Source organism: Pundamilia nyererei, unplaced genomic scaffold (genome assembly GCF_000239375.1).
Source record: "Pundamilia nyererei isolate P.nyererei 1_Seehausen unplaced genomic scaffold, PunNye1.0 scaffold00570, whole genome shotgun sequence".
Classification (NCBI taxonomy): Eukaryota; Metazoa; Chordata; class Actinopteri; order Cichliformes; family Cichlidae; genus Pundamilia; species Pundamilia nyererei.
In genome coordinates, this window is record NW_005187971.1 from 28,293 (window position 1) to 40,918 (window position 12,626).

At 42.1% G+C, this 12,626-nt stretch overlaps 2 protein-coding genes across 5 annotated transcripts in view; both read right to left on the reverse strand.

Moving 5' to 3' along the window:
- LOC102196249 (RAB11 family interacting protein 3 (class II)) overlaps positions 1 to 6,964 on the reverse strand; it is a 24,506-nt gene extending 17,542 nt beyond the window's left edge. For 2 of the 3 annotated variants that reach the window (XM_005754458.2, XM_005754457.2), the window contains exon 1: positions 4,020 to 6,088. In XM_005754458.2, coding sequence (XP_005754515.1) covers positions 4,020 to 5,615 — 1,596 coding nt within the window. In that variant the 5' untranslated portion in view covers positions 5,616 to 6,088. Of the gene's footprint in view, positions 1 to 4,019 lie in introns of all 3 variants that reach the window. The other variant, XM_005754459.1, reaches the window with a different exon arrangement.
- Positions 6,965 to 7,783: 819 nt separating this feature from the next.
- decr2 (2,4-dienoyl CoA reductase 2, peroxisomal) lies at positions 7,784 to 12,289 on the reverse strand. Of its 2 annotated transcripts, none has more exons than XM_005754460.2 (10): positions 12,082 to 12,289; positions 11,461 to 11,570; positions 11,307 to 11,375; positions 10,353 to 10,404; positions 10,133 to 10,268; positions 9,622 to 9,746; positions 9,338 to 9,431; positions 9,103 to 9,207; positions 8,276 to 8,464; positions 7,784 to 8,089 (listed from the first exon to the last, which is right to left on the reverse strand). In XM_005754460.2, exons 2-10 carry the CDS (start codon positions 11,559 to 11,561, stop codon positions 8,055 to 8,057), a joined length of 906 nt encoding a protein of 301 aa, XP_005754517.1. In that variant the 5' UTR covers positions 11,562 to 11,570; positions 12,082 to 12,289; the 3' UTR covers positions 7,784 to 8,054. The 2 variants fall into 2 exon arrangements, with proteins under 2 accessions (XP_005754517.1, XP_005754518.1); XM_005754461.2 differs by having other exon boundaries at positions 8,203 to 8,464.
- Positions 12,290 to 12,626: the final 337 nt, after the last annotated feature.

The following is a 12,626-nucleotide window of genomic DNA, read 5'->3' on the forward strand; positions in this document are numbered from 1 at the left end:
ATACTCCTTTGATGGTAGAAATTCTAGCATTTTATTTGCATGCTATCGGGCTTAAATTAGAAGTTATCTGAATCACCTGATAAATTGACACTCTACACACTCTCGAACACTTCTAACCAAACAAAACCAAGACGGTGACAGGTGTAGTGTAAAAACTGGGGCTTCAAAACACAACCACAAAACAGCAAGTGATTTCATGTATGCAAGTCCACGGAAGAAGAAAAACAAAGTGTGCTTTAGGTCAGCGTAAGGTGTTTTACTGAAGCTTTTTCCACATCCCAACATCACAGAACATCACAGCTCAGAGGAAACACTTTTATTCCACGCAGCTCTTCACAAACACCTCTTTCTGGGCAAGGCGAGAAAACTGAGGTGTGAGCGGGGAGTTAACGAGCATCAGTGGTTTCAGTGACGTTTTTTTTGCACGTCTGATATAAAAAGCAAAGAACAGCTTTTGGGTATCGTTTCTGTGGCATTAGAAAAAGAAAAAAAAATGCACCACTGAGCCGAGTAGGATACGCTACTGTAAAAACCTCCAGTGCCAAAGCTCCCAGATCAGTTTTAAGCTACTATCCTGTGGAAAGTGTCCATGGCCTACATTTCAGCTGTTACGTCTGTACAGCAGTGCCAGGCCCCTCAGGTCTTGTTAGTGGAGCCTGCTGGCTATTCCTAGGTCTAACCTAAAAACTGAAAGGTGAATGTGATTTCATTTTTGCATCAACCTATTAACCGGGCAAAGAAATCAGATTATCCTCTTCTAAGACTCACATAACTTTTATCATTGTCCTTGTTTTGACTGTTCTCTATATGACCTGTTTTTCTATTTTAAGCCTGATACAATAACATATTAAACAATAACATAGTTTATTTACATGGAACAAGTATTTCATACAACTTGATAAATCTACTTTTCAGAGATTTTGTATTAAATAATTTCTTTAAACACTTGATTTCCAGAAAGATTTTATATTAAATAGATTTAAGCACTTTTCATGTTTCTTTGTGTCTGTGTTAATCCTTTCTTCCATTTCTAAAAGGTAACTTGTATTTTTAGCTTTTACAGTGTCTCTTTTTAGACAGATGTACAGCCCTGAGACCTAGAGGAAAGACTGAGATAAAAAGTCAGATGCAGCTCAACGGTTCCACTGCTCAGCGGAGCAAAGCACTGTGGTTTTTCTCTTTCCTCCATTTGTGTCTAATCAGTGCCGGGGCACGCCTGACCGCCTCCACACAGACCACTTTTGTGCATAACCCCGATGAGAAGAATACCCTTTGGTGAGAGTGTTTCCTAAAGGGCATTTCACAATAGTCAGTTGCCAAACGAAACTTTGATAGCCATAATCATAAGTTTGGCAGGTTCGGATGAAAATAAATAAGTAGTCTTTGTAAATAAAACACAGATGAAAACAAAAGGGAACTAAAGAGAGGGGATGTTTCAGGGCTTGGGGCATTCCACTGAGGATTAGAGGGGTGGTGCATAACAGCAGTGGGTGATGGGAGGGAGGCTGACCAAAGTAGGTTTGGTGATGTCGACTCAGAAGAGAGTCCCAAACTCAATGAAGTTCAGTGTGGCTTTTGTGCAGAATCAGGGTCAAAACCAGAGAGTGAGTGGGAGTTAGAAAGTCTTTTCTAAGACCTGCCAGACAGGACATTTATTTTAAATTTTTTTAAATAGTCAAAAAGGTTTCATAGAGTGGATTCACTACTGCAGAGAGACATTTGGTGCTCAGTGTTTCCCTGCCATGTTATTCGCAATACACTACATTTGTGTGCGGTTCTAGTCGGTATCACATCCTGGAATAATTCTAGAGGAAACATTTGCATGCTTAGCATACGAACGCCATCTGAACATTCATGCAAATGTCTTATGAATACCTTCCTGGTGTTTATCAGGTGTCGGGGGTATTTGCAAAGAGAAACCCAAGTTACAGTCCTAGCTGCCAGCTAAACTATGACATAACAAACATGACATGATGAGCTTATCATAAATTCTCAATGGGCATTTTTTTATGGATCTGTATTACTTTTTGCCTTGTGGTTTTTGAACCAACATATTTAAACACTTGTGTTACCACCAAGGCCCAGGTCATAATTTCCCCATTTGGACTCGGTCAGGCATAGAGCTTATTCAAACTGCTTTTATCTCCAGATAGCTGAAATACAATGACATATCAGGGAAAGGCTTAGTCAAATATCAAAAGCACATTTATATGTGGTTCGCACTGATATGGGAGGAGAAAAACACTTTCAACACTCAGCAAAGAAACAATTATAAAGCGAATATGTTTGCCCTGTTGAAGCAGAGCTGACTTTTCTACAGATCCTTGTGTGAGCTACTGAATGATGAACTCACCTAAAGGTAACATGCTTAAAACATTCCACAAATTCTATAGATAAGTCTGTCTGCTGACTGCTCGACAACTGCAAATGAAAAAAATAAGGTTAGAAATAACAAGCGCGCCTAAACGTTTGTCTCCTTGGTCTCAGGAAAGGACAGAAATCTGAGAGGAGCCTCCTCTGAGGGCACATTTAGCTCATGGAGCTCTTGCAAACCAGATAGTGGATAGCTAACACAATGAAAAACAAACAAACAAACAAGTAAGCCATCTGCACAATCTGGATAGCACCTTTTGGCAGGAAATAACAGTCAAACAGACCACACCTCTGGGAAAAAAAACAAAAAAAACTCTCAGTGTCATAGATGTGTCAACTTTAGCACTCTCTCAATCAGCAGGTGCAACTTCTTTTAATTACACCAAACATGAGACGTTGTGCTCCTGTGTCACTCGAAACAAGGTCATCGGCAGCTGGTGAACTGCACGCAAAGCACGAAGTCCCTCCGACTCAGGAAAATACATTTAATTCTTAATCCTTCACAATTCCCTGCCTGGAGAGCTGCAGATGCCTATGGCTAGACACGGGACAGAGCAGCAGCAATAGAGGTGCTTTGAACTGAGAAAGAAGAGATTAAAAAGCATTAGTGAGCACGCATTACGTTTTGTGTGTGTGTGTGTGTGTGTGTGTGTGTGTGTGTGTGTGTGTGTGTACCAAAGGTTCACAGTGTTAAAAACAAGCTGGTTAAAGTAGCGGAAATTAACTTATTGCCCAAATTTTTTGACCTACATCTTTTGAGCTGGCTAGTTTCATGCTGATATATACATATCAAAAACTGCTAAAGAAGATCATGTTAAAATTCTAATATTAATGTATACTCACTTAGGTACCCCTGACAGACAGGCCTATTTTTGTGGAAATAAAACTGAATACCTGATGTAAAGGGGAAGATAACATCAAACCAGTGAGGCTAATGGGTACAGAGACACACAGCAGCTATACCACAAGGGGTAATCCCCTAGCCACAGAGTGTACAAATGAAGAAGTGAGCATTCTGTCATTTGACATATGGAGTTTCAGGCCTGACATAACTCATTACAGACAGCATGTTTAACAGATTTATCAGAGAGAAAAACAAGTCCTGGCCTTTCAACACTCACTGAAGATAGATGACAAACTAATCCAGGCATGGTTTTCATAATAAGTTGCACTTTCAGTATTGTCTGTTACACTAAGCATTGGAAACTGCAGAGAAACATACCAGCACCTCAGCAGGGGTTAAGTTACCACTCCATTACGTGACACTGTAACATCACCTGAGCCAGCTTTCATGTCTGTATGAAGGCTTTAAACATTCACCCAAAAACCTATCAGATAAATGACCACATTTTGACAGTTGACTTGTTTTATCTGAAATAAATCTGGATCATACACATTCTAAAACACAGACATGAGACGTAGATGGATTTTAGTTTATTTAATTACCAGTGTTTTACAGGAAGCACTCCAAGTTCCTGCTAAAAATCAATACTAAAGATTTTACACATATGGAGCAGTTTATTGTGTTACACTGAATCTTACCCAACATACGGTACAAAGAAGCTGCCTGCTCAAAAATGGCAAGACTAAAAAAATAATAATTTTTTTTTAAAAACCTAAAAAAAAACAAAAACCAAGCTTCTCACCTGATCGGCCCCATAGGCAGTGGCGAACTCCATGAACTCCTCAATGCGGACGAAGCCATCACCATCTTGGTCTAAAGCATCGAACACAGCTTTCAGAGGGGAGACTTCTTCCTCCCCTGCACTCACAGCTGAGACCATCGGCAGTGAGTCATCTACCACCATGTTGGAGAGGGAGACTGTCTCCACGGCCTGCTCACTAGTCCACTCAGGCTCAGAAGAAGTTGTATTTAAATCCTGAACTGAAAAATCAAAAGAGGCCACTTCATCACAGCCTGAACCCTGGAGCTGTGTAGTGTCGGCCGGCCTCTCCTCAGCTGCTGGACTGTTTTCATTCCGCACTCCCTCCTGGGGTTTCAAGTCCCAAGATTCGTCATCGTGGACCTCTTCAACAGTCAAGCACGGATCCAAAGCCATTGCCTCATTTCCCTGATTTTTGACTTCAGAACAGATGTTGTCTTCCATCAAATCCTTAGGCGTGTTTTCCACAGAGGAACTCTGACTGCTGAGATCACCCTGGATGAGGGCATCTTCAACCAGAGGCAGTGTCAGTGATGAAGGTTCGTTTAATAAACCCAGAGCAAGCAGGTCGTTCTCACCTTGTTGCTCTAAAGTAAGATTCCTAATAACAGCAGCTTCTTCATGTACCACTTCTGACTCCTCTGATGATACATCTAATGGAGTTCCTGTGTAGATAACAGAGGCAGCACTGGCAGGCCACAGGCTTAGGCTGCTGTCAAAATCTGGAACGTCTAAATCCAACAAAGGCACAGATCCTTCAAAACACTCCAGCGGTGTGCTGTGTGTGTTATGAAGGAGGCAGTTCTCAGGTAAACCTTGTAGGGTAGCGCTACTGGTTACAGGCAGATCAGTCACTTGATCAGGGAATAAACCTTTGTCTCCAATTTCAGGTGACAAAGTCTCCCTGCTCTGTAAGGGAGGGAGGTCGACCTGCTCCTTACATGGCACCTTTACCAGCTCCTCACTGACACCCTGTGGGTTTAACTCGCCTGAAGACTCTGAGTTGGGAGCAGGATGTTCATTGGAGAGATCTACTAGCAAAAATGGATCCCCTGTATCGGTCTTCACTGGAGATGATGGCACGCTGAGGGTTATTAGCGCAACCCGACTACTGAGGACTTCTAAGTCCTCCAGAGGGGAATCCCGTTTAAGAGTCAGCTCCTTTTGAGCAGAGTTTTTTCCAATCACATCAGCGAAGTTGGGAGAAAATAGCCAGGACAATGTGCAGTCACTAATTTCATCAAGTCCCTCTGTTTTTTCTGTGCAAGACAAATCCTTAATGTGAGTACTGTGGAGAAAAGTTTGGGAGATAGTGGTGTGATCTCCCTCAAACTGCAAATCTCCAAAAGAAAGATTTGAGACATTCAGGTGGTTGTCCACTAAATCCTTTTCCTTCTGAGTCTGTTGGGATATGTTGTTCTGGTCGCCATTCCTGAAGTCCAAACCCGTCTGTTCACTCTTGTTTTGACAGGGCACACCTGCATTGTCTGAATCCAGTGTCTCAAATCCAAGAGGAAATGGCTGCTCTGGCTCCCACTGCGTGTGCCCCAAAGGGCCAGACACAACTGTCGGCTCCATTTATGCTGGCTGTTCACCTTTGGAAACCTATGAAAGCTGCTGATTTGTATCTATTTATTTTTATCTCACTACTGTCAAGATCCAATCCTTCAATTTTAATGCCATGCTTCTATATGGCACAGCACATCTCTAGTGAAATTGTGAGTCAAGTGTGGAGAGCCCCCACAAGCGCTCTCCACCTCTATTATTTAAAAGATGCTATCAGATATTGTGATTTTACGAAGTACAAACTACAATAGTTCTAAGAAGATATGCAGGCTTAGAAAAAACGCCTAAGACTCTATTTCTGACTTTTAATTCAGTGGTTGCCCCCCACATCTCGAGAACAGCATTACCTAAATCTAGAAATCATACTGATTTCCTGGCCATACTGAATATGGTGCTGATGGAAATGCGTCTGGACTCACTATATCCCTTTCTGCCATGACAGGTCCGCTCCTGGTAGTTGTCAGATGTTCCAGCTTCAGCATGCTTCACTTGCGGCCTGAAAGTTGCTCAATAACGTCTCAAAACTGAACCGACAAGCACACGACTTTACAGCATCTCTGACAGCGAGGTGATATGAAACACTAGAGTTACGAATTAACGTGTTAGGTCAAAAGTGTTTGTCAACATTAGCCTTATTAGCCGATTATCTAATCTTATCAATCGCCTCGGAGGGAAGCGACGTAAGCAGCGTTACTCGAAGCTGAATTAACACCAAGCTGTAAAACGTTAACGCCAAATCTGTTGTTGCAAAGCGGCTTCCCACATGTGTCACCGACCGTCTTTCCTTCGAATGAATTTAAGCCAGCAACTACCGTTAACTCCTCCTTCGAGCATCCCACTTCTCCCGTGCCATTGGTCGGGGAAGCTGCTAACAGGCTTGCTAACGAAATTAGCCTATTAGCTGGCTAACATACCAAAAAAACCCCTCAAGCTTAACTTTCGTCCTCTCTTGATAAAACAATACCAAAATGCTAGCTTCGGGGTTCAAAGGGTAATTACGTGAAGTATCGTCCTCTTCGCAGTAAAATATCACTGCCTAATTTTGATGCCGTTTTCCAGCGGCGGTCCACCTGTGTCCCTCAGAAGCCAGGCCAGACGAGTGACGAGACGAAACCGTTTTCTTTCCCTCATCAAATCCCTCCGCTGTCCTCAAAAGCACACCTGCGCTAGCGTCCCCCGCTGATGACCACAGTGAAACCAACAGGGTGTCAAATGAGGCCAAGAAACTCCATCGTTTTGGCAGTCAGGCCACCGATGTTGATTACAGACGCCGAAAGCTCTCGCATCAGCATCAGCAGTGTCCCATCCTCCTCCTCCAGCCGCATACACACCACTGACGTTTCACGCACGCGTACTAAACACCCCGCAGTATCACTGGCATCATGAGCAGCCACCAACTGGGATTTATTTATCTGTCTTCTCGTTGCTTGGAAAGCCCACAGACAATTTTCAAAACACTGGTCCGCACTCATGTTTATTTACACAGAGGTCAAAGTTAAGGTTCAGCAGAGGAGCTTCCACATTATACAGAGATCAGAGTGCCGTGATCAGCGAGAGTCAGCAGGCTGCACGGTTGTCTGGTAAAACAAATATTCCTCATATAACATATTAACCCATATAATTATGTTAATAAATTACAAACGATTGTGGAGAATTGTTTATTGGATGTAAAGTAATGTTTTGGCGCCCACATCTGACTCGCAGCGGTACTGTGAATCCCTGTCAAACTGGTTGTTAAATTTGTGTATGAAATATACATTCACGCACACACACTAATAACGTCCCAGAGCTGGTATGGTGCATTTGTCAGGCCTTGATGAAGACTTTAAGTCACTACACATTGGTCAGTTTTACTTGCAGAATTGCTCCAGCAATAATAATTAATAATAAATAAAAAATCTTACTAAACAGAGTGCTTCAGAAACTCTTTCCCCACCTACTGACCTTGTGTTCACTCTTGCGTTGGGCACCTGTTGGATAAGCCTTTAGAGCCATGTAAGACTTTAAAAAATAAAAATCATTGTATGAGCATAGTTTCCCCCCCCTTGAATCAGCCACGAAGACCCAAACTTAAACAGTTGTAACTTAAAATTAAAAGTTTGCTCCATGCTGCAGGCACAATCTGACAGAGTGAAACAGTTACCTGATTTTTGACCACAAATACAAACAGCACCCTTAGATATTAGGTAAATATTTTATTTAACATGATTTCATTAAATGCACACTTACAGCAGTGGAATGGAGAGAAACAAAGTTGGTTATTTGTAATAAAGTATTTCTTTAATTTCTAAGACTGTAAACTACTATAGTACAGCAAATATAGTACATTAGTGTTCAACTCCATGAGTCTCAATACTGACTTAAGGCACCAGTAGATTACATGAACTACAAATACTGTACACGTGGCATTTCAGTACTACAGATGGCTGCAATATTTCTTTGTTTCAGCAATTACTTGTCTCTTTTGTGTTCAGCTGACCAATAACCTGAAAGACAATAACATACACATCAATTATTACAGGTTTCACTGCATTCCTGCAACATAAAACAGCACAATCACATTCCTAGTTGTACTCTCTCTTCACCTCCTCCCACACACCTGGGGAGGGAGGCGTCAGGAGGAGGAAAGGAGAGCCCCGTTCAGAGTCTAGCAGATTTAGAGGAAGCTATACCCAACAGCATGGAGACATCGTTGGCTGAGGTCAGCCAGGCCCCACCATCCGCCACCAGGATGGCTCCAGTCGTGTAAGACGACGCCCGGCTGGCCAGGAAGAGAGCGCAGTGGGCCATTTCTGTCTTGTTGCCAGCTCGCTGCAAAGGAATGGACTGGAAAGCACCAGCAGCTTCCACTCTAAGACCACCTGAAAGTTTTAAGAAGAAACGAGCATCCTCAGATGATGTAAGCTACACGTATACACCATGATTACAGTATTTTTGACCCAACAGCCCTTAGGTGACTTCAAGAGCTCATGCTTTTAAATAATTTTGTAAAGATTGATATCATCATCATCGTGAGGTAGTGATTTCTTTAAAGAATTCTAAGATAAAATGTGTTATAAAAATGTGCCTGAACATGCTTTACCTAATTGGCAATTTCTGACACTTCCTAGAATTCCTTTAACTGGATACAGCAAACATAGCATCACACCATAATAAACATCATACTCCCTTAACCAAAAATTAAATTTATCATGCTGGTGCACGTGATTCACAGAGTGTTTCTAGCCAAATGAAATTCTTCAGGGCTTTTAATCTGAAGTACCCATGAGAATCAATGCTGTAGATTTAACACTGCAGAGGCAGCTCATCCCAAAGAGTGGCTTTGTACAAAAGCTTTCTATATTGGAAAATTGACAAAATCAGGAATAAATGCTCGTTTCCAGCAGAAGCCTGCACAGTGGCAACAGTATCAATGCTTTGCCTGAAGTTGTTTTAGACTTTATAAGATCAAATACAGATCCCTTAAACTGACGGATCATTATTTAAGCTCAGTGTTTACCCAGCCTGCGGTAGCCCTCTGTCCCAGAGATGGGACCTGGAGCCACAGCATTGACTCTCACTCCACTGGGCCCCCACTCCACAGCCAGGTGCTTGGTCATGGCATCTGGGTACAAGAAAGACAGCATGGAGATATTAGATTTGCATTTTAATATCACTACACAACACACACACACACACACACACCACCCACACACACACACACAAAAAAACAAAAAAAAAAAAAAACACTTCACCATTTGCTGCTTTGGCAGAGCCAGCGTGCACCTGCAGGGCCTGTCCTCTGTATCCAAGCGTTGCAGAGATGTTGACTATGCTGCCACCATGATCCTGAGTGAATCGTAATGCAATAAGTAATTTAATGTGCACTGCCCTCTTCTGGTGACTAGCATGTATTGCAGGAAAACAATCTTATTGAAGGCTTTGATGTTGTGGCAGATAAAGCATTAACAACTGTACTTGTGGCTCTTTCAGCACAGCTCAGAAACACTGCATCACACAAACAGAACGAGCGCCGTACCTTGAACCACTTCTCATAAACCACCTTGCTGGTGTTGAATGTACCCAACGTGTCTATATCCAGAACGGTCTTGAAGGCATTGAAGGAGAGTGCGGTAGCAGGGCAGAGGAAGTTCCCAGCAGCATCTGTGATTGAAACCAGCACAGTAATTATGACAACTCCAAGGCAAAGAACTCTGCAGTGACTAATTGCTGACATAAAGATCAGTTTGCACAGATGACCTGTATCTAACACTTAATCATGCTACAGTGATGCAACAGGGTAAAAATACAAGATAAAAAGATGAAGTATCAGGAAGGTTGATGATTAAACCAAAACCTTTCAAACTTGACCTTTGAACAGAGTACATTTGCACTTATTTTGGCTTTAAAAATCATTTGGACCTTCAGTGGTTGGATTGCAAAGGTCAGGAATTGTTTGTGGCGGGGTGCCCCGCCTTTTTTTTGTTTGTATTTTCCATAAGATGCATGAGATATATAAAGCTGGTCTTTGTGCACGAGGCATCACATACTGTTAACAAGGATGTCCACACGGCCAAACTCTTTCAGGATCTCATCCACAGCAGCCATGATGCTGTCGGGCTGCCTCACGTCGATACACAGTGGAAGACAGCGCCGCCCTGACACAGCTGACAGCTTTTTAGCAGCCTAGGGATAAATATTCATTAACACTGGCATCTTCGTGTTATATAATGATCTTCTATGATTGCGGAAAGAGTAGGAAGAGGGAACCTCATTGAGCTTGTCTAAGTTCCTGCTGGCAATCACTGTGTCACAGCCATGCCTGGAAGACAGAGAAAATGTATAACACTGCAGAGAGAACACATGCTGCATTGTGCTGATCAGAACCGGAAAAGATCATCAACCCATAAATAAAGAAGGTAGATATAAGGCAGGCAGGATGGAAAGTAAGGTAACAAAGGGTAGAAGAGCACAAGGTTAGGCAAATGTAGCTTCATCATGGTGTGAGCTTCACTTGAGCCCTCTCTCATTTCTGTGTATTTTGCTATGAAAATGCACCTGATTTTCAGTCTAGTTCTTGTGTAATCAGGAATACCTTGGCATTTTCACCCAGTTACCCTTGCTTATAAATGGTTTCTTGAAAGTCACCCTTTCACTGAGACCACTGAACCTTCAACTCAGGCTAAAGTAAACAGTAGAAGAATGAAATGAAGGGTCATCTCTCTGGTCCTTTGTCAGTTCTTTGCTGGATTTTTAGATACCGTTCATCTGCTGTAGGCAGGGTTTTTGTCTACAACTTCATCCTTAAAGATGCAATTTAGAGTTGCTTCTTTTATGTTTTGTATAAACAACTTTCATTGCTTTAGTCTGAATCATTAAAGCAAAAAAAAAAAACAAAAAACAAACAAACATCACCACCTTTGGTTAGTGTTAAGTGGCTTAAACACTTAAAAACATCCTTCAGAAAATGGTCTGGTGCAAGGAGTGGACTGAAAATGAGTGAGACAGGAGCCAATGTCCAAAGAAAACCTTTCAAAGACCTTCAGAAAGCCCAGAGAACTGTGATTAAACTAAGCAAAATATAACAAATTGAGGGTTTGCTCAAGACCTCGGCACATTACCATGCACAGATCAATAATTAAAATGTTGTTAGAGTTCAATGTGATATTTTACTGACTGCAACAGGATTGGCTGTTACGGAGATGAGCAGGCAGATCTTCTCACCTCATGAAGATTTCAGCTATGCGCAGACCGATTCCAGATCCTCCACCTGTGATAAAAGCAACCTGGTCTCTGTAAAATACAGTACACCCCATGTAACGGTCAGGAAAGAGACTAAATCACACGTGCTGATGGAAACGTTTATTTTCATGCTTACTTCAGTAAATCCGGACTGTAGATGTAAGTGTATGAAGTCAGACAGTCATCCGTGTCAACATCTTCAGGCAGCAGCTCTGCCTTTGTTTTCGACTCTGCCATGTTGATTGTCTGTAAGAAAAATAGCGAAAAGAAATGCAAAATAAAAACAAACAATACGATTTTTTTTTAAATTGGGACTGTCATGTATTCAAACAAGTTTTATCCAGTATGACGCTCTTATTTTGAAATCCTTGCAGAGTGCAGAGACTTTAATGCTAGTTAGCAGCATATTTAAACACACGTTTGCGTAATTCCTGGCAAGGTGAGAGGTCATACTACAAGAAAACTGCATTACCAAAGCGGAACAGTGAAAATTGTGAAGCAGGCTCTCATTTATAGTCACTAATAAACGTTTTTAATAAAATACTGTCATTTAAAAAAAATAAAAAAATAAAAACGGCAAGCCGAGGACTTGCAAAATAACATGCCTCACTCAAAGCAGTGGTCTACCTCTGCTCCAGAGTACTGTGAGCTGTTCGTCTCTTTAAAATAGAGTTTACTATTACTATTGTTGTTGTTTTTGCCAACACCTTTAATTAACAGTATGGCTCCGTGTACTTGCAGCACTTCGTCGTGTTACCTGAAGAAGACGACGAGCTGGTTAGTAGCGCTGACAGTCCAATGCCTCTGTGCTGAACACGAAACACTAACACACGACCAGGCCCACCCGTATCTGCATTTATAGTTCACTCATTAGCACCTTTTTTTCTGGTAGGAACGATTTGTACCTTGGACATTTACTTTTCGTCCTTTAGTGGTGCATTGTGGGCAATGAAGTCCGACAAGGGTGCATTCAAGACAACGAATACATCCCGGTCGAAACACGTTAAAAACGGCAGACGGGGGGGGGCGGGGGAGAATATATATATATATATACAAATAAAGCAAAGTTAAAATTCAAAAGGTGCTGTGAGTCCTAAACTTTAGAGGTCAAAGCTGGTTTGATTCAGACGGCACCATCCTCTGGAGGCAGTCTCCTCCCCAGCAAAGGAAACCCCTGTTATTATTCTGCTGCTCGTCTACAATCGCCATCAGCTTCTAGGATGGCACCAGCGAGGGTCTCCATCTGTAAACCAACACCGAATTAAACGATCGAGGGTTTACGGTTTCACGGCTGATGCTGAT